Consider the following 21,650-nt stretch of genomic DNA (forward strand, 5'->3'; position numbering starts at 1 on the left):
GATCTAAGTTTGGGTGTTTCTGTAAGATTGTCAGTTTAATCATAATAATTAAATACATCTAGTGAACAAGAAAACGGAGGAAGGAAACCTTTCAGTGCTTTCTGAATTTAAAATAAACTTGTCAAAAGTCTAGATATGTTACCTGATCTATGAAAATAGGTGTTATGATAAAAATGTGTAACTTTCCATTTGGAAAGCCCTCTTCAGTACCAGGCAATAGTTACACTGCTCATGTGCTCAAAGGAATCTGTTTCACTGCACTTGTGATGAACTGTGAATCTGTTTTTCTTAGGCTTTCAAACAAGCAAGAGCAAGTCAGTTTCTTTTTTTCTGGAGAAGGAGTTAGAAGTAACTCAAGAAAATGACTCTCATTATTTTTTTTTTAATGTTTATCATTGAATCTGCCACTGGTAAGTATAAATCTTCATTTAAATAGGAGAACCTTCAAAATATTTGCTGAATATGTGGCATTTTCTTGAAAGTTGCTTAGAGTGAGGAAGTTTTGTATTTTGCAGCTAAGAACAAAATCTTAAAGGTTTTGGCAATTTCAGCCTGCCTCCAGGCTTGGGAAATTTGTTCAAAAATAGCAAAAAATATGAAATAAAAAAGAGCAGAGATGCTACCTGGAAACACTTGATGATGTTGAACTGGAACATGGACGTATGAAGAGCCACAGCAAGGAAGAGAATAACTCTGCTTCTTCTTATGCCATTCAGAAGTGAGGTCACAATAGCTGCTAAACAACAATAATCTCTGAGAACCTCAGGACAAATAGAAATTAAAGGCTTATTTTATTTTTTGACTATTAATACTAGACCATGGTCCCTTTTAGGTATTTTTATGACTTCTGTATGCAAAGATGCATTTGGGAAATTTGATTGGAAAAGCAGACTTTGAGACTAAATTTTACACCCATAATTTTGTTCCAAGGCAATTTATTGCAAGTTATAAAGAAATCTAGCCACATAATGATTTAGTTTTAATTAAGAAGATAAGAAAATGCAAATGTTAATTCATAGTATCTCTGCTTTTGTGGCAGTTGACCAGTTCTGAGGATTAGCCATATTTGTCAAGTCAAACAATATGTGAATAATTTCTTCTTTCGCCTTCCATTTGTGGCAGCTGCTTTACCACTTAATGTTGGAGCCATGTGAAAGAATCGTAGGGGAATGTCCTTTTTTTTTACCCTCCTTTTCCTTCTAGTTTTGCTTGGGTGAGGTAGAATAAAGACTTGGTAAACTGAGATTTTAGACTGAAATAAATATTGCTGCAATAAATAAATACTGCCAAACCACTCTGCTGAGAGAAAGTCACTTTATAAAAGATGAGTGGCACAGCACATCGCTTTAAAGTCACGCTAATGTCATTTTCTGAAAGAAGTATTTGGCTTCCTGACTTATCTTTTTTCCTCTTTCTCTGAAGAGAAGCTGTGTCCCCTTCGTGCCTCCATTGATGTGCTAGAAGGGGAATATTTTTTCCTTTGTTATCTTGAGACAATGCAAGAACATTTTCAGGAAGAAGCATACACAATAAACTGGTACAAAGAAAATGCTGGAGAGCAGCAACTGATAAAGGAAACACACAGAATTGTTTCCCAAATGAATTTTCTGGAGTTTTGGCCAGCTGAACTCAGTGACTCTGGGAATTACTCTGTCACTCACAGGTGGGTACACGAACCGACGAGTGAACATCCTGCCTTTGCACTTGTCTATGAAGAAGCTCCTTTGTTTGTCGTGCTTTGTATTGTTAGTGGCATCTGTACAAAGGAGGTGCAGGGAACTACACGAACTGCGGTGTCATTTTCCACAACATTTCACAATAACCATCCAGGCAGACCTGTAATATTTATAAATAGCTATAGGCAGAGGCAACCTTTCAAAGGTTCTGTAAAGCTTTTGATAAGGCAAGTAACATTTCTGCTGGTTTGTGATTAATTACCTAAGGCAAATGAGTGACAGGCTAACCTTCTGTCCACTGCCAAGTAAAAGGAAACGTTTGCTTGTCTTCTCCACCAGACTCGTTCTTCCTTGCTGTGTCGAATGGATCTCATTCTATGAGGCCTGCCAAGTGGTCTAATTGTATAGAAAAGTCATAAAAAAAGAGTGGCATAGCTGAGCTCTGCTTTCTGTGCAAACCTTTGCATGCTTGGAGCTGTTCAAAGAACAAATTAAATAGTTGGATTTGATTTCTTATTGCTGTAGATCATCATGAATCAAAAGGGGGAGTAAGGGTGAGTCTCAATTATTTGGTGGTAATCTTGATTAGGCCACCAGGAAAGACTAAAGGACTAAATCAAAGCTTTGCTGCATGGAGTTCTTATGACTAATTTGCACCAAAACTGTAATTCATCATTTCCAATTGAAGCAATAATTAATTTTAAACACATTGTTTTGCATGTAATGGTTTGTGCTGTTCTCCAGGTGTTATTTTTAAGGTTCTTGCCTGGTTTGTAAAAGTTTTGGGACTGCAGATACTGAAAAATGCTCTCCACATTTCTCCAGTAACATTGCAGACACAAGTTCAATAGTTCACATTTTTAAGCTGGACTTCAGTTGTTAACTTCCAAATTAACTTGGAAGCTGAAAACTTCATGTTTTATTTTTTCATGTATCATTATTATTATCGTCTTACTGATATTATTTTAAAAAGTACTGAGTCACAGTATCTGAAATGAAAATTCTGCTGGTAGAATTTTTATTTGGGTTTATGTGATTTCGTTTTAATTGTAGGGCACTCGTTCTCCGATTAGTAGGTAAAGCTTGAGAAAAAATTTACTCATGTATGTTGAACTCGGTCTTAAGAGAATTGTCTTAGGGGGTGGGGAATATGGTAGTTTGTTTACTTTGTTGTGCAAGGTCATGTGAATGTATTGTATTATTGAGTACAGACATTTGTCTGAAGTAGCACAGGTGAAGCCAGCTGCTCAGTTTTGGCATGTAGGGGTTAACATTAGATAACACCTGACATAGGCTTGTCTGTTGTCATGGACCTGTACTTTTCATATCAAGTCTGAATTTGTCTTTAAATTTTGGCTTTATTGATGGCCTTGATCAGCCGTCTATGCTGTCACTTCACTAAATATGGTGCTAAAAAGCTTTTAAATCTAATAACTCACTCTAGTGCCAGCACCTAACCAGTGGTATAAAATGCATACTCTGACTTATTTTGGCACAGGGAGGGATGGGTGGAGACCATACCTGAATTGTCAAGCTACTGAAGGAGGTTGTCATAAGGAGTCTAAAATAAAGGACAGAAGAGAGGAAAGCTGCAATAAGCCCAGCCTTAATTCACGATCCTTGTGGTTTTGTGATTATTTTAAGTACTTGGAGTTAGGACAGTAAATCCACAGTAAATTACAAGAACTCTATAAAATCAGTATGAAAAAAAAATGCAAGCTCAAAACTGAGGGAAGCAGCCTTATGTAGAGAAGAAGGAGATGACAGGAAAACACCTCAAGTAAAACTATTAGGATGAAGTCTGTTAAAATAACTGTTTGTTGGAAAACACAGAAATATCTGGATCCTTTGTAAAATGTCTTGATTTGATGATTTGTTTAAGCAAGAAACTCAGAAAAAAGGATTTGATTATATCAAAGTATTCATTTGGAATTAAGAGTTTTGATTTTCTGCTTTTTTGTTTCATTTTCTAAGACTATATTATGCTACTGCGTTTTAAAACTCAATTTTGAAAGAAAGCATTTTTATATTGGAAAAAAAAGTTTTGTAATTAAAAGAATATATTTTGACCATATTTGAAACAACTTCTTTTTTTTTTTTTTTTTTCCTCCAAAATTTCTTTATGTTAGACCCATGCAGATACTCATTTTTCTGTTAGAATCAGAAAGAGGCACATGCCAGAATCTTGCAGTCCTCATGCAGGACCTCTTCACAGGTCTCACCACTGGAAACAATAAGCATAAGGGTATTTTAATGGGACCTAGGGCTTAGTTTATATGATGCTTCTCAGTATTGGCAAGCATATTAAAGAAGTTATATTTCAGCACATACAGAAGACTATTTGCAGAAAAAGTTTTCTGCAGAGACAGAGGACTTTTAGTAGTCTCTGTAAAAAAAATTGTGGGCTGTTGTGAACTACTGAATTGGTTTATGATTTAATAAGAATGACAATTGGAATGGAATTAGTTTCATTTCAGAGCATTTATAATAGATTAAAGTTTTGGTTTTGAAAGCAGACATTCTAAGCATATTTTTATTTATCTTTTTTATTTTCAGCTATTTAATTTAGAAATAAGTATTTGTAAGCTCTATAGGAAATTGCTGTTAGAGTGCATATAACTGTTTAGGCAGTTCTAGTGAACAAAGTGGCGATTAAATATGCTGCAGATTTTTGAGAAAAGTAAGTCAACACATGTTGACAGATTTTGCAAACTAATTAAATTTAGGGATTTTTTTTCCTGATATATTGCAACTGACAATATGCAAGAAGCAGGAGGTGAAAAGGATGTAACATTGTATTTATGGTGTTACCCACTTATTTTTGACTTGAAGAAGAATCAGAAGTTTTCCAGCTAAAGCAGAAGTGTCCTGCTGAGACAGCATAGATAGCTAAAGTGTGTGTGTTGATGTGTTCACATGTGTTTGTTAGTAGACTTAGGATATACATTCAGGAATTAATAGACATCACCTGCAAGCCTGAGTGTGTCCATCTTCAGCAACATTTATTGAAAATAAAGAATTTCATATGCACTTCTAGTGGGAGTGGTAAGCAGAAAAACTGTGTCACACATCTCTGGTAGGATTTCTAAATTGTATGTTTTTTCATAGCCTGTATCCTGTGGTTATCAAAGAAAAAAACAGAATACAAAAAAGCAGGTCATCTGATTTCTCTGTATTTGTGACCTTGAAACTTGTGGAACTTACAGGTTCCTTAAAAAAATGAAAGTACAGAGATTCATGATAAACACGTGATAGATTTTAAGATGCTAATACTTCTCACTTTTTCAATGTGTTTAGAATGGTGGAAAGCAGTGGGAACACACATTTAGAGTTAATATTGTAGTTTGGAAGGCAGAGTGAGTTTCTTGCAGTAGGTTAAGATATTGAGGTAACACTATCTTGTTGCAGTGAAATAGCTAAGGGATGATTTGGAGTTGGCTATGTATCCAGTAAACTTGGTTTACATTCTCTAAGGGCCTTCACTTCCCTGTATCCTCTCCTGAGTCAAGCTAATTTTTTTGTTCCTTCTTGGTGGGTTTGATGGGGGGAGTTGAAGGACTGTTAAGACAGAAATGGTTTTGTTTCCCACAAATTATCACTCAGCAAGTGAGAACCGGGATAGAAATACAACAACTCAGACACTAGCAGCTTAAATGATACAACTTAATGCATTTTTTTTTTCTGAAAATCGTATACATGGCAGACAGCTAGAAATTATGTAAGATAAATTCATCTTTGTTTGCATAGATGTGGTTTTGTTACCTTCCAGGGAGCTACTCCTTGATAGATTTTGGCTCATCAGGTATAACATATTGATCCACTTTGGGTGAAGTCCCCATATTTGTTGAAGTGATTTCACCGAATATGATCACAGAAGATAGCCTCTGTGGAGTGACAGTGCTGAGGAGAACATGTGGCTCTACTGATCCCTTTCCTCTATCTGCTGAATCTAGATAGAAAAATCATATGTATTTTATGTCTAGATCTTTAATGGCTTCTCCAGCAGCATTTGGACACTAGTGTGATGCCTAAAGAAACACATAGACTTGGTGGAATTAATTTGAACTAATGTTTATGTCTACACCTAAGCTTATCTTAGGTACTTTTACTGTCAGGGAGAGAGAGAGAAGCCTTTCTGGTGCACAGATTATCTTGTCCTAAACCAAACATATAAAATAGGTCATGTAAACTATACTCTAAAAGGGTGACTATTGACTGTGGTCCCACTGCTGCCTGTGATTAGTAGCTCTGATTTAAATGTGTAAATGTGATGTTGAAGAATAGGTGAGAAGGACTCCACCCGCCGTTAATACCCATGCGAGTACATCTTTGATGGTGAAGTTTTGATAAGGTTTTTCCTGTTTATGACACCATAGTTAACTGATTGAGAAACCAAACCACTATGTTTAGATTTAGATAGTCAATCACAATTATGAGTAATGAATATCTCAAGTGAGTAAGGAGAACAAGGAGAACCTATGTGGGCTGAAAAAGGGTGACAAAGAGAAGAGGGTGAGCAAAATACATAAATACATCTTTTTGGGGAGTTTAAAAAGGAAAAAAACCCAATCCAAAAGCTGGTCTAAATTCATCATATAAATAATATCCTAAGAGTTCTTCTGAATCTTGTAACAATAAAAGGCATGTCAGTCAAGAATGGTGTTTAAGCTGATATACTTGTCAGGTTTGCTTTTCTATTTCAATTGCTTTGTCCCCTTAGTCCTTCTCACTGAAATGATTCTTGACTAGTTTCAGTTCTTCTGGGAACAATTCCTTTTACTTTTCTTGGAAACACAAAGATTCAAACATATTTATGACAATATGACTGACACTGGAGGGGAGTGCTCTGTGATTGCTTTGTCAGACCCTACTTGTTCAGTAAAAAATGAGAGCTTTATGCACTAATTGTGAAATCTCATCCATTAATTTACAGCAGCATACGACTTTCTCTTAAGCCCTAACTTTGCCAAAGTTAGGTCTACTTTGCCAAACTTAAGCCAAAAGTCCTCTGGCTTCTTTGTCCTTGGTAGTGATGTATTTGGATGTATTCAGCAGTGAAATAACTCACACCCATAATCTGATTATTTAGAGGAATGTGTGCATAGAACATAGTAGATATCTGAATGACAACGGTCAGCTCCTAGGTCTTCAAAAGAGGCGATTTTGAGACTATTCACCTGATCTTTTATAGATACTGCATGGGACACAATGACTTTGCTTTAGAAACTGTAGTTTCTGTCTCTTCCAGTCAACCTGGGGTGGCCAGCTACTGTAGATCTCTGATCAGTGCAGACTGAAACACAAAGAGGTGAAGCCTTTCCAAAATGCCTTCTTTTGCAAACATGCTTGAATCCATAAGTGGTTCTGTAATTCATTAAACTTGCATAGTTTAGAAATATTTCCAAAATATCAGTGACTTATCTGCACTGTATCAAACAATGAATAATGTTGCTCTGTCAAAAATAGTGGAGTTGCCCATATTATTTCTGATGTATTTTACATATATTTTTTCAGTTACTGCTTTAAACCATAGCAATGCATGGGAGATTAAACCTGCAAAATCACTGCCTGATTCAAGGTCCTGAAACTCATTTATGCTCGCTTATAACTACACATGATGCCACAGATTGTTGCATCCTTGTTCTGGTCAATGCAACATATATTGTCATATTTCACAGATGTATTGTCAAATGTTTTGTGATAGATGATTTAGTTTAGATAACCTCTTTTGTTATGGGAAATAACACATATTTGGGGGTGGAAAAAGTAATGAAGGGGAATATAAATAGTTAGGTCACTGCAGATATACCTTTTACCTAACAGATGTATTGGAGAATTTATTTGTATTTTGTTGTGTAACTCACTAAGCTACATTCCTTTAAAAAACTCTTAAACCTGATTTTGCTAATTTTTTTTCACAGGAATGGAACACAAAATTTCACAATTCAAAAGTGGACCTTGAATGTACTTGAAAGAAATAAAAGCAGCTGTTTCAACACAAATCATTTAACTACAGAAATTAAAAATGCTGGAACTGGTCACTCACTGAAATGCAGTGATTTGTCTGTCAATGAAAATGACAGCGTAACATGGTACAAGGTAATTACTGAAACAGTGTCGCTCAAATCATTGGCTGTAGAAACAAAACATCTGATTGCAGGAAACATTAATTACAAACAAATTTTTAGAAGCATCTACAAACCTTGTAAAGCTTTATTTTCTTGGGTTATTAGGGAAAAAACCTTTAGACAGATATACAAAAGAAAGTTTTTATTTGCTCTCAGATTTGGTAGAAAAATGTACCTGTAATCAGAAATTATTAATAAACTGGTAGTTTAGAATGGTAGCAGATCTGATGCGTACATCTGTTTGCTGATTTAGCCAGCAGCTAGTTCAGCCAGCTGCTACTTTGCTGATACAGATATTATCCTGACACTAAAGGAGGTTCCAAAATATTTATTTTACAGTTGGCATGTGCTTGTAAAGTAATTGCAAACTTTTAAGTTTTGCTGTTTTTGAACACTTTTTACAAAATATATAACAGATGCAGTTCTCTTCATTTGAGGCAAATTGTCGGTCTTCCCTTTACCAGCTTTGTCAAAGCATAGATAATAGTTGTGTAAGCACCTGTAACTGTCGGGTGTTGTGCTCAACCACTGGATGAAGCACCCTGAATAGGTCTCTTGCACCCTGCCCCTGGGCATTGCCTTGACCAATGCTCTTTATTCCTCTCAGGTGTCGTGGTTGGAGTAACAGACTGTCTACTCCATGTTGAATCAGTTTCAGGAAAGGATTTTGACATCTTAAGTATGAGCATCTGGATTCTGCCAGGCAGAATGAGCCACAGCCCTGCTTGCTTGTCTTTTGGGGCCTGGGAGAATAGGACCATTGATGGATAAGGCCATGGGTAGATATGTTTTCCTCAGTAAAGGACAATACCCCAGTCTGACCTCTCTCATGGCTAGGCGGAGTGTACTGATGCCTAATATTTTAATTCCTAATACTGTGTGAGACAGATGAAGCAGCCATCCTTGCACCTAAATATCCTTTGTTGCTTGATCGATTGGGTAAAAATTTTCAGAGCCTTGCTGTCATACCCTAAGCTGAGATAGGTAAAAGAGGGATTGTCACACATGCCTTTTGTATAAGAACCTGGTAGTAAGCACATACATCCAGGAAATGTCCATTTCCTGCACTATTTCCATCAGTGACCATTTCCTGTCTTAATCTAAGGTAACTCAGACCAAAACTAAATATTGCTGTATTTTCACAGGACATTTCACTTAACATGTGCTATGAACTAAACCAAAACAAAACAGAGTTTGTTTTGGGGGACAGGGAGGTAAACAAATGTGAGTCCCACTCTTGCCACCCTCTGAGGTGGTCACTTTCCCTATTGTTGAGGCATTTTGCTTTAACCTGAAATCTCCTCCTAAGTCTAGACAACTTTTAGCCACAAGCCGGTGACACCTAGACTCAAGCTATCATTTTGAAAAAAAATAGATGAGTACATTTAAAATCCTGATACAATGTTTTTGTACTCAGGCACCTATTTGGAATTGCAGTGCTCTGAACTTGTAATGGATTAAATGTTCTATTATTACATTTAAGTGACCACCACTGAAAACTGGGCCCCCAGCTCTTTTGCATCAGATAAATGTAATTGAGATAGTGAAAGAGTGGTAGTGATGCTTCATTTCAAAAATAATTTTTAACTTCTTTAAGGTTTTGAATGTATGTTGGCTATGGATTAGTATTTTCTATATTGATGCAGGACTGTAAAAACTATGAAAATGAAACAGAGCGAGAACTGGATTTCAGAACCTTAACAGTACAGCACTCTGGGATATATACCTGTAAAATTTTAATCAGTCATGAAGGAAAGATATATCACAGCACAAATACAATTAAACTGGTAGTAGAAGAAGGTAAGAAAGCTTTCTAAAATTTTGAAGCATGCTTTTTGTTTCTTTTTGCTGTGGAGATTTTTAATTACAGTTCTCATTTGATAAATGTATACAAGGGTGATCAAATCTGGTAATCTGAACTATTTTGCAATAGCTTCAAAAATTAAAAAGCAGTAGCAGAAGTTTATATTAAATATTACCAATTCTGGAAAATTAATTTAGTACTTTTTCCCTGAAGTTTTATTTTTCCAAAATAAGCTGCCGTAAGTAAATCATACAAAGTTAGTAAGAGTTTTGGAGAAGAGCCTTTCCAACCATTGTAAATTGTGCTCTGTATATATATGCATGTGAAAAAAATTCCACAGGACATCGTGTGTTTTAAACTAATCAATAATGCCAGAGTCCAGATATTGTTATTTTAATTAAATGGAATGTATGTGATTAGTTTTAGAGATAAAACAAATGTGTAATTTTTACTGTGGTAGAATGTAAGTATGTTATTACTTCAATAGCAATACTTCTATGTATTTTAGATGCACCAGAGGCTGTAACTTTGGAGATAGTTGGACGCGATGAAGAAATTGAAACAGAAATAGGTATGAAATTAGTACAAGAAACATTGTGTTAGCTACTGCATATTTATACTTCTGTCCCCTTTATTACTGATGGTCTGGTTAAGTGTAATCAAACTAAGAATTGTCTGTGCACCCTCCTGGATCTGATCCATTCTCACACATAGTGTATTCCATGGCTGATACACACGCACACTGAATGTACCTTCTTACAGTGGCAGAAGCTGAGGTTGCTGCTATGACCAGCAAGAGAAAGTGGTGGTGATGATAAACCATCCCTCCATGGCTTTCTTTTATAGATAGCAAACCCCATGGAGTGATGTGTGAAAGACATTGGGTGTGTTCAGCAAACAGCAATAATGAGTAATCCCTGTAATATCTGATGCAGTTGAGGATGTTATTCTGCAGAGAAATGGGCAGTGTGAGGGCTGACAGCCCTGGCAATGTGAGCACGCAGATCTGTCACTGCTGCAAAAAATTGGTTACATTGTCAAAAGCCAAGGCCTTAACTGTGCTGCTAGCTGGGAGTAGGTCAGATGGCATGGTCTGCAGACTTCACACAAGTGTTGTATGGGATCTGGATTTTGTGATTGATTTGTAATTAATTTGTAATTAATTAATGTTGTGATTGATTTGTAATTAATTTTTAAAAGCAGAAATTTACCTTTTTCCTCTCTTGTGCCTGAGGGCTTCTCCCATCTGGTTGCCTAGTCCTTCCTTTCCAAGTCTGAATAATCATATTTATCTTCTCTTCTTCATATGTGTGTTTCATTTGCTCAGCCAGGATCTCAGATGCTAGTTTTCCTTCTTCCCTACAAATACTAGTTGCTAGGTCCTTTTTTCTAATGGTAGTACCCCAATCCTATGATGCCTCATGCCTCCCAACCTCCCAATATACCCTTCCTGCACAGTTCTTCCCACTTACTGTGCTTGTCCCAACCCTTAGGAGGTAGCAGGGTTCAGCACCAAATGATCATGAACCACCTGCCTTCCATCTGCCTTGGTAATATCATTTGATAAGGTCATTGAACTACCTGCTGAGTGACAAAACAGATGACATGGTGGAGAGTGAAGGGAATTTTGAATGAGCTAGGTCCATGGTCTTTCAAACCTGTCATTGTTTAGATGGTATTCTGTAATATTTTCCCCAAAATAGCTGTTGTGTATGGTGAAAAAACTAGAGTTGCAAGGTAGGTTTACTACTACTAGAAGTTTAGGTCTGTATTTCAATCTGTGCAACTGCAATTTGGATTTCTAAGGTCTGAATCTAAGAGGAGCAGATTTTCAACTGGATCCTGCTTTAAAGGATCTTAAGTGGTTCCACTGGAAGCATCCACTGATAAATCTTGAGAAGTCAGCTCATAATAGGTGCCCTTAGAGAACTCCTGGGCAGGCCTCACTTACTGGGAAGTATTTGTGCATGATGGCCTGAACAAGAGCTAACATGCATCTTTTGTAGCTTAATGAAGCGCATTCTGGATGTTTTCCCTGGAAATGATGCTGGCATAGACTAGAAATGGTGGTGTAAAGTTGCAGCTAACCTCAGGTCAAGCTTCCTGTGACAATACTTAAAATAAAATGCCTTGCAAATCACCAAATCTCAGACTCCAGAGCTGCCTTTGTTTTCCCAAGTGTACAACTGTCTTTTTAGTTTTGCTCTTTTTTATAGTTCACCGAACTCTACGGGGTGGCTCCTGTCACTGCCGATTAGTGCTTTGAAATGGTACAAAGTAGCTGACTGACTGATTTGTTCACATACTCAGGATTATGCTGATTTCCAGGTGTGGTGCTAGGATGAGAATTTCTTCTGTGAGACTTCAGCAGGGGCTCTAACAGGTTTTGGTTTTATTGAGTAATAGTGCATAGTTTAGCTATTACAATAAATTAGCTGTAACCCTTACCGGTTACTTACCTTTACCTGGACTTGGGACACTGGTGATAGGTTGTCCTCTCCTGTTCTCTGCCTGCAGAACACGGTCTAGTTCATAGAGTTTAGAATATCTCAAGTTGGAAGGCACCCACAAGGAACATTGAGTCCAACTCCCTTTAGTTCTCTAAAACTTGAAATTCTCTGGCCTATTTAAACTCTTCTGGCTGTGAGAGTTTATCTGAGAGAAAGCAGTGGGTGACTCACTCTGCAACAGGGTGCAACAGAGCCCTGTGCATGGTTGCTGAAGCCACGGAACAGTTACGAAACATTGTGCAGCGTTTACAAAGTCCAGAAAGGAGCACGGCTCATGGAATGCATTGCCTGGAAAGCTGACATTTTACTGCACTGTGAACATGAATGCTACTTCTGACTAGATCTTCTCATGTTATGTTTGGTTTAGGTAAAGAAGAGGTACTCAATTGCACAGGTTTCTTGGGTTATTATATGCGAGAAGATGCCAGCCTCTACTGGTTAATTAATCAAACGTTTCCAGAAAAATGCACAGGTATCCCAGAGAATGAACCTTCAATATGTGAAGAAGAGTTCAAAAAATTACAGTAGGTTTCCTGAAAATACTGCACTTTTGTTTGTATGTGATAATGTCCTGCACTTTGTGGAACTGCAAATTCAGTAAAACCTCAGTCTGAGGTTATTTAAGAACCTTTTCCTCAAAATCTGTATCTCAGCTCATTGTAGGTTTCTGTACAGATAATGTTGCTAACCCCATTCCCTGTTGCAGGTTGGGAAACAAGTTCTATGTCACAAGGTTACTACGGATTAAAAAAGTAACAGATGAGGACATGCATCATAATTTCACCTGCATGTTGCAAACTGATGAAAGAACACAAACAAAAATAGTGAAACTGAAGAAAGGTACAGTATAATCTATGAATCGTACTTCTTATACGTAATTATTAATCATACCAGACTTCTCAATCCTGAGGGAAAGGTACTGATTTCAGAACATCCCTCCAAATATGCCTGTGTGCTTATGAAGACCCTGGTCCATCTAGTGCTGGACGTAAACAGCCCCCTGGGTGATTCCTCCTGCTCTGAAACAGGGGCAGCAGGAGTTGCTGCTACATCTGCTAGAGCAGGTGTGTGAGTGAGGGCTCCATGGTTCAACTGCTGCTGCTGCGGGCAGACCTGGGGAAGGCTGAGCTGTGCTCTGGCTGACAGACCCCTGGCAGGCACTTTGTCAGATCCCATGGCAGAGCATTCCTTGTGCTCTCCCACTTATTGGATTGGTAGGATCATGGGGATTAACTACCCAAAGCTTGGTGCAGCCAACAGCCTACTCTTTGGATCACTTTGTTTAGTAAGCAGCTCTTTCTAAAATAAAAATCTGAGGCTTTGGTTGTCTTTTGTGGTTTTTTTTTTTTTTTTTTTTTTTTTTTTTTTTTTTCCCCCATGGAAATGTCAATCTTTTATATTCCTGATAATGCCTGAAACATTCTGATCAATGGTTTCTCTCTTGTCAGGGACTCTATCCTTCTAGCTATGGAAAACTGACCTCTACCATGTATTACTTCACATTCATAGTCCAACAGACTGCCCATTCATGGCAAATGGGCATTCCCTTCTTGTTTTCCATCTCTCTTGGACCTTTCCAAGCTTTACTGGGAGGAAATATTTGAAAATAGACTAGTCAAAAGATTATGCACATAATAAAACAAATAAAATACAGACTACAATGAGCATGACTTCACAGTGCCTTCATAAAGACTTCAAAAAAAATTAAGGGGTAGAAATCTGTATTTGGAACTAGAAAGACAAAGGTAACAGAATAATAATTAAGGAAAAAAAAAGCTGTAAAGAGACTAGAGACAGGAGAAAAATAAAAATATTTTGGCTAAAGAGTTTAAAGGGGACATTAAGGTCTGTTATGGATGAGCTGAGAGGGGTAAAAGGTAGAGAATAACAGGAAATAAAAAAGAACTTGGAGAAAACTCATTATAAATGTGTGTGACCACCAGTTTGGGATACTGTACATCTATAAGAATCTGTAGTGTCAGTCTTGATCCCACATACTGTCCATTTACGTGTGTGGAGCATGTGTGAATGCATGCAAGATTGTTTCTCTACTTTTTAGAGTAATCCATGTTCTGTAGTTCTTCATCTCAAGACAAATGGCATGCATATGTGCTCAAAGCATTAACAGGAAAGGATTCACATGAATATCGTGATTTTTTGGGGTGATTTTAAGATGCCATCAGTATCAAATACAGTTATCTTGTTGTATAATACTCTTTGTTAAGCCTATAATTTCCTGGTTTTCTGTTTTACAGGGAACATCCGAGATCTGCCTGTGCACATATTTACAACTGGAATGGTCCTTGCTGTACTGTTTCCATGTGTTGCTGTAGCTGCAGTGTTTGTCTGTGTGCTGTTTAGAGTTGACTTAGTTCTGTTTTACAGGAACATATGCAGAAGTGATGACACTGTTGGAGGTATGACTTGGATAATACTGACATTGAAATAAGTGTACTGATTAAAAAAATTGTTTCTGGTAGATTCTATAAAACAACAATCTTTGAGGAAGAGACAAAATAAATCCAGGAGTTTTGTGAATAGAAACAGCAAAGAATATGTAAAAGAGAGCTTGATGGTCAGGTGCTAAAGTGAGTTTGTTATACGCCTGGGGCAGTAACAAGCAGATAAACACAGTGAAGAAGCTGCATGTGAAGCAGGTAGTGGAAGGGACATGGCTAGATGCTGTTCAGATGTGCTCTGTTCTGCCATATTCTTCATCATAAAAGTTGATGAAGGTGGAGAAGTTTACACTTATATGTCTGTAAAGAGGATGAACACTCTGGAGTTGTCAGACAGAAATTTGTTTTCATCACACTGATGCCCTTCAGTGAGGTGAAGGTTAAAATGCTTCCTTGACTGTAGAGGCCATTGTGACGTTTATAGGTTTGTCACTAAATGTGCTTAAGGAGAGCACACTACCAGTATCTTACCAGGCAGCATCACTGTGACCTTGACTTAAGGAGTAAGTCTGACAGTTACCCAATTCTGGGTATAGTTTTTCTGAAAATTGTGGTGAAAAAACTTGCTGTATATACCTAATTTTCTTATCCCTCCTTAGTCTCTCAATCAGCTTGAATATGGCTTGAATAAACTACAGTGGTTGGAGATTTCTCAATAATGTGTTTATGCCTGCCAACATTACTTATCTATCTGTTGATGTTAGCTATCACTGCATACGCTGACTTACAAGGAGGCTCTCCGAGAACCTGGACTAGGCCACCCTGGAGGAACTGACTGTCTGATACTAGGCAATGGATTTCCTACTCTTAGAGCTCTTGCATGTGTAGGGTTTTGTGGGCTTTAGTTTGTGCTGTCTCTTATGAACTACAGGTAGTAAAATATCCAGAAAGGGAAGCAAAGAAGTACAGTTTAAGTTGCAAAGCCATATGTGCCTCTATATCACAGAATCATAGAATCATAGAATGGTTTGAGTTGGAAGGGACCTTAAAGATCATCTAGTTTCAACCCCCAGATAGTTGTTCTGTGGCAAGGTTCAATTAGCTAGTACTCAATGTGGTAGACCTGGCCTCTGAATTGGTCTTGGTGTTTATAATTACTGCCCAAAGCACAACCAGACATGGTATACTCTTATAACTAAAATAATAAATTGGTTTATTCTCTTTTGCCAGTATCCATTCTATAGAACTACTTGATAGTCTTAGACAAAGAGTAAAATAAATGTAGAAATCTGCAATATCACTTAAATAGCATTCTGATCGGGTCACAGACACATTTTTTGCTTCCCTCCATTTTCTTGATCATCACAGATGTGACATTAACTGGTTAAATTAATCTGATTTTTTTTAAAAGAACACCTTAATATAGAAAGGTTATGTTATTTTCAAATATTGGCTAAATGCAATCAGAGACTTTTGTTTCAAATTTAATTTGATTCCAGATTTTTGTTTGTTTGTTTGTTTGTTTGAAGACTGTTCAGGGTAGGAAAGAGCAAGAATTTCTAGAAGGTTTTCTACTGAGACAATAACTTTGAAAACCAGAATGGTGGATCAGATACTTTATTTCTCATGGTTGCTAACAAGAGAACACCTGCTCATTTCTTTCCAGATGGAAAAGAATATGATGCATTTGTGTCTTACCTGAAAGACTGCGTTTCTTCTGCCGAAGAAGAGAGAGAGTTTGCTTTGAAGGTATTACCCATGATATTAGAGGAAAACTTTGGATACAAGTTATGTATATTTGAGAGGGATGTATCCCCTGGAGGAGGTAAGTATATTGAATATTCTTGTCATTAAATAGGTACATCATTTTCACACAAAGGTAAAAGTCTCTAACTAGAAGGAATTCTGTCACATATGCATTGAAATGCTACATTTTAAATTTAATCTAGACTATTGCATGCAAAGTTCACATGCATACATTTTACATAGTTTTAGATATATTTATGAATTCATATACACCTTCCCCCCCATATCTTTAATTACACAGAACCAAGATGAACAGATTAAAAAATCTAGCATCGAGAAGGTTAAGGTGAGAACACAGAAGATGTCAGATGTTTCACAGTAATAGTGCTCTTGTTCCGTTCTTGCTGACAGCAGGCGCATAAGAATGAACTCACATTTATTGCACAGAGCAGCTGGTGTCTTTTGTACTAGTTATTCTCAGCTAATTTGCATGTTTCCTGTATCTTCAGTACAGTGGTTAAAACCATTTTGTTAATATAATGGGTGCCATAAGAAAATAGAGATGAGAACTTGGAATTTTGTTTCTCTAAGTGGCTTATGGATAGATATTTTTTTGCAGATGCTTGGAAAAAAGATACTGGGGGATTCCATTTAGTCCAAAGATCTAGTGGAGAAATAGGATTTAATTGTTAAAAACACAGAACAGTAAAGTCAGTCAGCCTCCTTCACAAGGCAGGATCTTGTCTCCTCATATCCATTCCTGACATATTTTCCAAAGAGAGGTATCACAGCTCTCCCAAGACATTATTTTTTCCACAGTTATTCTCTCTCCTTAAGTATTAGAAAGGCTTTCTGAAGTGTTCAGTATGATTCTTTCAATAGTTTTAGCTTATTTCCTTTTCTCTGGTTTGCCAGCTGAACATGAGCCAGCAGTGTGCCCAAGTGGCCAAGGCCAATGGCATCCTGGCCTGCTTCAGAAATAGTGTGGCCAGCAGCACTAAGGAAGTGATTGTGCTCCTGTACTCCGCACTGGTGAGGCCGCACCTTGAATACTGTGTTCAGTTTTGGGCCCCTCACCACAAGAAGGACATTGAGGTGCTGGAGCAGGTCCAGAGAAGGGCAAAGAAGCTGGTGAAGGGTCTGGAGCACAGGTCTTATGAGGAGCATCTGAGGCAGCTGGGGTTGTTTAGTCTAGAGAAGAGGAGGCTGAGAGGAGACCTAATCACTCTCCACAACTACCTGAAAGGAGGTTGTAGTGAGGTGGGTGCTGGCCTCTTCTCTAAAGTAACAAGTGATAGGACAAGAGGAAACGGCCTCAAGTTACACCAGGGAAGGTTTAGGATGGATATTAGGAAAAATTTCTTCACTGAAAGAGTGATCAGGCATTGGAACAGGCTGCCCAGGGAAGTGGTGGAGACACCATCCCTGGAGGTGTTCAAGAAACGTGTAGATGTGGTGCTTAGGGACATGGTTTAGGGAGTTAGGTGGTGTGGGTTGATGGTTGGACTTGATGATCCTTGAGGTCTTTTCCAACCTTAATGATTCAATTATTCTATTCTATGATCCATTGGAAACAGAGTGTTTCCTTCTATTTACAGGAGACTTTGGTGTGTTGTAATACCCTTGTCAACTGCCTTCTCCTCTCAGTTTTCTGTTCTTTAGGTTATTCCTGCAGTTTGCTTTGCCTTTCCCTATAAGGCATGTTTTCAAGATCTCTGGTCTCTGTAGATCTTGTACCATGGTGCTGAAGCAAGCACAGGAAGTTGTGCATGAGAATTCAACTTGGTGCATTGGTGTTTGAAGGGTATCACCATTTGATTTCATGCATCACTCGTCATGACAAAAGTCATGGGTATAAAACACAGTTGGAACTCATTCTGTCATCACATGTTAGGCTTCTCAGCCTTGGATTACTGGCAATAGATTTGGGTATTTGGTGTCATAAAGGAAGGAGTAACCTGAGGGTTACTGAATATGTGGAGAGAGGAATCTGTGGAATCACTCCAGTGCTATCTATTATGAAAGAGCAAAGAAATGTCTGGTTGGAGGAAAAATAAATTTTCCTGTCACCTTCTATCCATGTGACTACTGACAGACAGCTGTCTAGAGCAGCTGGAGATTGTATGTAGGTTTATGTCTGCTCCAGAGATCAAGCTTTGGCTGTACCTGAGCTCATTTTTGCAGACTCTTAATCTGTAATGCATATCAATCTCTTCACAGGGACAGGAAGCTTACATGCTGTCACTTTATAAGCAGAGCTTTTTTGGATACATGTGTGGTTGTTAAAGGATAAGTTGATTCAGTGCCTATCCTTTCAATTTAGTTTAATAACACATTTATCTTCAATTTGCAGCGGTTGTTGATGATATCCATTCATTCATTGACAAAAGCCGAAGATTAATCATTATACTGAGCCAGAACTACATTTCTGACAGAGCCATATATGAACTTGAGAGTGGACTGCATAAAGCCCTAGTTGAAAGAAAAGCTAAGATCATATTAATTGAATATATGCCTATAAGTGACTACAACTTCTTGCCAGAATCACTGTCTCTTTTACCATCAAGGAGGGTTGTGAAGTGGAAAAAGGATAAATCTCTTCCTGTGAATTCCAGATTTTGGAAGAACCTTCGGTACCTGATGCCAGCGAAACCTACCAAGATAAACACCAAAGGGCACTATAATAATAATAATAATCTTGACCTAGGCTCAGAAGGGGCTCAACCACAGACTGAAAGCTGTGATTTTAGTGCAGTCATATAAGAGGTCTGGAGACAGAAGATGCTGCAAAAAAACTGCATTTTGATAACTAATAGAAAACACAAACTGCAGACTTACTTTGGGAAGACAGTCCCCATTAGGGGCCAAGTCTCAGATCTGAGAAGAATGTAGAAATTGTTACAGTGGCTAGGATGATGTTAACCCAAATGCTAACCTAAATGCCATCCCTGAGAGAGTTTCTTCAGCAATCTGCACAAGAAGCAGAAATTTTGTTCTGCTTAAGACTTACCATGCAGCATGAAGCACAACGCAAAACATTTTGATTTCACATTTTCCAGTAATGTAGAATGATATTAGTTATACTTGCATGCTTTTTGAGGCCCCTCAATAAATATACCAGTATTTCCAAAGTATTATCATTTAGGTGCTCTTGGTTTTGTATTTCATTATTCCCAAGGATTCAGCTTGAGAGTAGAACCAAACAGCTCCTGCCCTAAATAGCTTGGCATGCGGGCTTTGGGCAATGTCAAGCAGAAAAATCAAATTAAAACAGAGAAAAGGGCGGTTAGAAAGAGTAGGGTAGTTTTGGTTGGGCTAACAGTATTCACTACTGAGTTGTGCATAGTCTAGACAAGCCAAGTAGGAGTGATTTGGAGGAATGGTAAAGACTGTTTCCATCCTCCTATTTCACTGAGAATACTGTAAATAGTCAGTTTGTCAAGGAGAAGAGGGGAATGGTATAAAGATAGTAGTATTTTGTTCAGGGACACTGATATCTATGTTATACCCTGAGCCGCCTTAATCTGAGGAATGTAGATGATTTATGTGAAAATAAGATCTTCTGTATGTACATGTACTCCTAGCCCTTTGGAACACTCGTACTTAGTATTATCTTTTAAAACAAACTCAGTAATGCTGTTCAAAACCATGGTAATCTTCCTTTATTATTAGCTGCCTGGCAGAAGATACCAATCTGACATAAATTCCTGGATAAAATGGAAGCATATTTCCTCCGAGTACCAATGTGGAGAAATCAATGGATCATTTTAGAAGATCTGTTAGCTTTCTAGGAGACCATCAAGGCTCACCCCACTCTCATCACTGTCTTACATTCAACTAATGCTAGTTGTGAGGAGACATCTCTTTGACACTGACACTCGATTCATGCAGCTGTAGTGGAGGAGCTCTGCTACCTTCCCAGTGCACTTAGAACACAGCTGGAATGCTGGGTGTCATGGCAATGTCTCAAGATTTATGAGAATGAAATGTATTGTTGTTTGTCAAATATCCTGTGATGAAGCATGGTTTCTCACAGATGCTCAGATAAAAGTAAAGGCTAAATGTGGATTTACAAAATGGAGACAACGCAGTCGCCAGGTTAACATGCAGATGAAAAGGAACTAAGGAATAAGGCATACATCTGTCGTGTCCTTCAGATCTACTCCAAGAGGTCTCCCTCTTTCTGTCAGGCATCTAAAGAGCTATTGAAACATGGTACTCAGGCAAAAGCCATTCTCTGGCTTCAGGTTTTACTGAAGAGGATTCATGCTCAGTAGATACGTGTGTCTTTACATTTCCAAATCTTTCCCAAGGTTCAGTTCCTCTCTACTAGTGTTTCCTATGATTTATAATCACAGATCAGTTTTAACTTCTCCTGCAGAACTAATGATTGTCTCTACTTCAGAAATGCCATTGGACATACTGGACACATCAATTTCTTGGCCAAATAGATGACAGAAAAGCTAGTAACTCTCCTGGTACTTAACTGAGGTGTTAAACTTGCTCCTCAACCACATAGGTTTTCATATGCTGTCATCAATGTATTGCCTAACATCATAAAGCGTCAAACATGTTATACTACACATGTGAATACAAGTAGTACACATGGTTCGTTAAAAGCTCTAGTCTGAGCCTACCCTCTATGAGAATCAGATACTATAAACTGGGATTAAATTTGCTATGAACGTCCCCTCATCTCAGTTTGGAGAGATGATCTGATGGCATATACCTGCTATACCTCATCAAGCTGTACCTTGAAGACTGTGAGATCATACAGAATTTGACTGCACTGAGGTTTTACAGAATAACAGAAGACTATACATAAGGAAGGTTGAAAGTTACGTGGCATTAACTCCAAAGTTGTTTGAATGCCAGCAAAGCAGACATTCAGACTCAGTACAATGAACTACTCAATATCTGTAAAAGAGCAAGTATTTTTGCACAGAATGTTTTCATGACAGTTATTTAATCTCTGTAGCTGATCCTCACTGCCCATGCAGTGGTAAAGGGAGACAAGGAAAATTAAGGATATACATACTCATATTAACACCAGATGTTGTTCTTTTTGCTCTGATATCCTGAATTACTGACATTAATCAGGGCTTGCCTGCTTTCTCTTTGCCAGTCCCTAGAGAAAAGGAGCTGCTAATATGACTTTATGGACTGTAGTTGTGTTGATTTGCCTGATCATATATATGTCAATTTATAAGTGAATTCACATAATAGTTTGAGGTAATGGGTCACTTCGGTGATTTATATTGCATTTTTTGTTCCAATTTTGCACTTAATAAAACTGTATTTCCCCCTCTCCACATCTGTGGCTTCCATTTTTGCTGCAGTTAGACAGCAATGTCAAAAATCAAACTTACAGTAAGAAGAAAAAATGC

The 21,650-nt window shown here is 37.8% G+C and overlaps 1 protein-coding gene across 1 annotated transcript; it reads left to right on the forward strand.

Moving 5' to 3' along the window:
* The first annotated feature begins 361 nt into the window (after positions 1 to 361).
* Positions 362 to 19,026, forward strand: IL18R1 (interleukin 18 receptor 1). The gene is made up of 10 exons (XM_010076681.1): positions 362 to 410; positions 1,423 to 1,663; positions 7,598 to 7,775; positions 9,451 to 9,604; positions 10,117 to 10,179; positions 12,486 to 12,642; positions 12,825 to 12,958; positions 14,374 to 14,535; positions 16,184 to 16,342; positions 18,617 to 19,026. The coding sequence occupies exons 1-10, from the start codon at positions 362 to 364 to the stop codon at positions 19,024 to 19,026; spliced, it is 1,707 nt and encodes a 568-aa protein (XP_010074983.1).
* The last annotated feature ends 2,624 nt before the right edge of the window (positions 19,027 to 21,650 follow it).

This window comes from Pterocles gutturalis, unplaced genomic scaffold, assembly GCF_000699245.1.
Source record: "Pterocles gutturalis isolate BGI_N339 unplaced genomic scaffold, ASM69924v1 scaffold48763, whole genome shotgun sequence".
NCBI lineage: Eukaryota > Metazoa > Chordata > Aves > Pterocliformes > Pteroclidae > Pterocles > Pterocles gutturalis.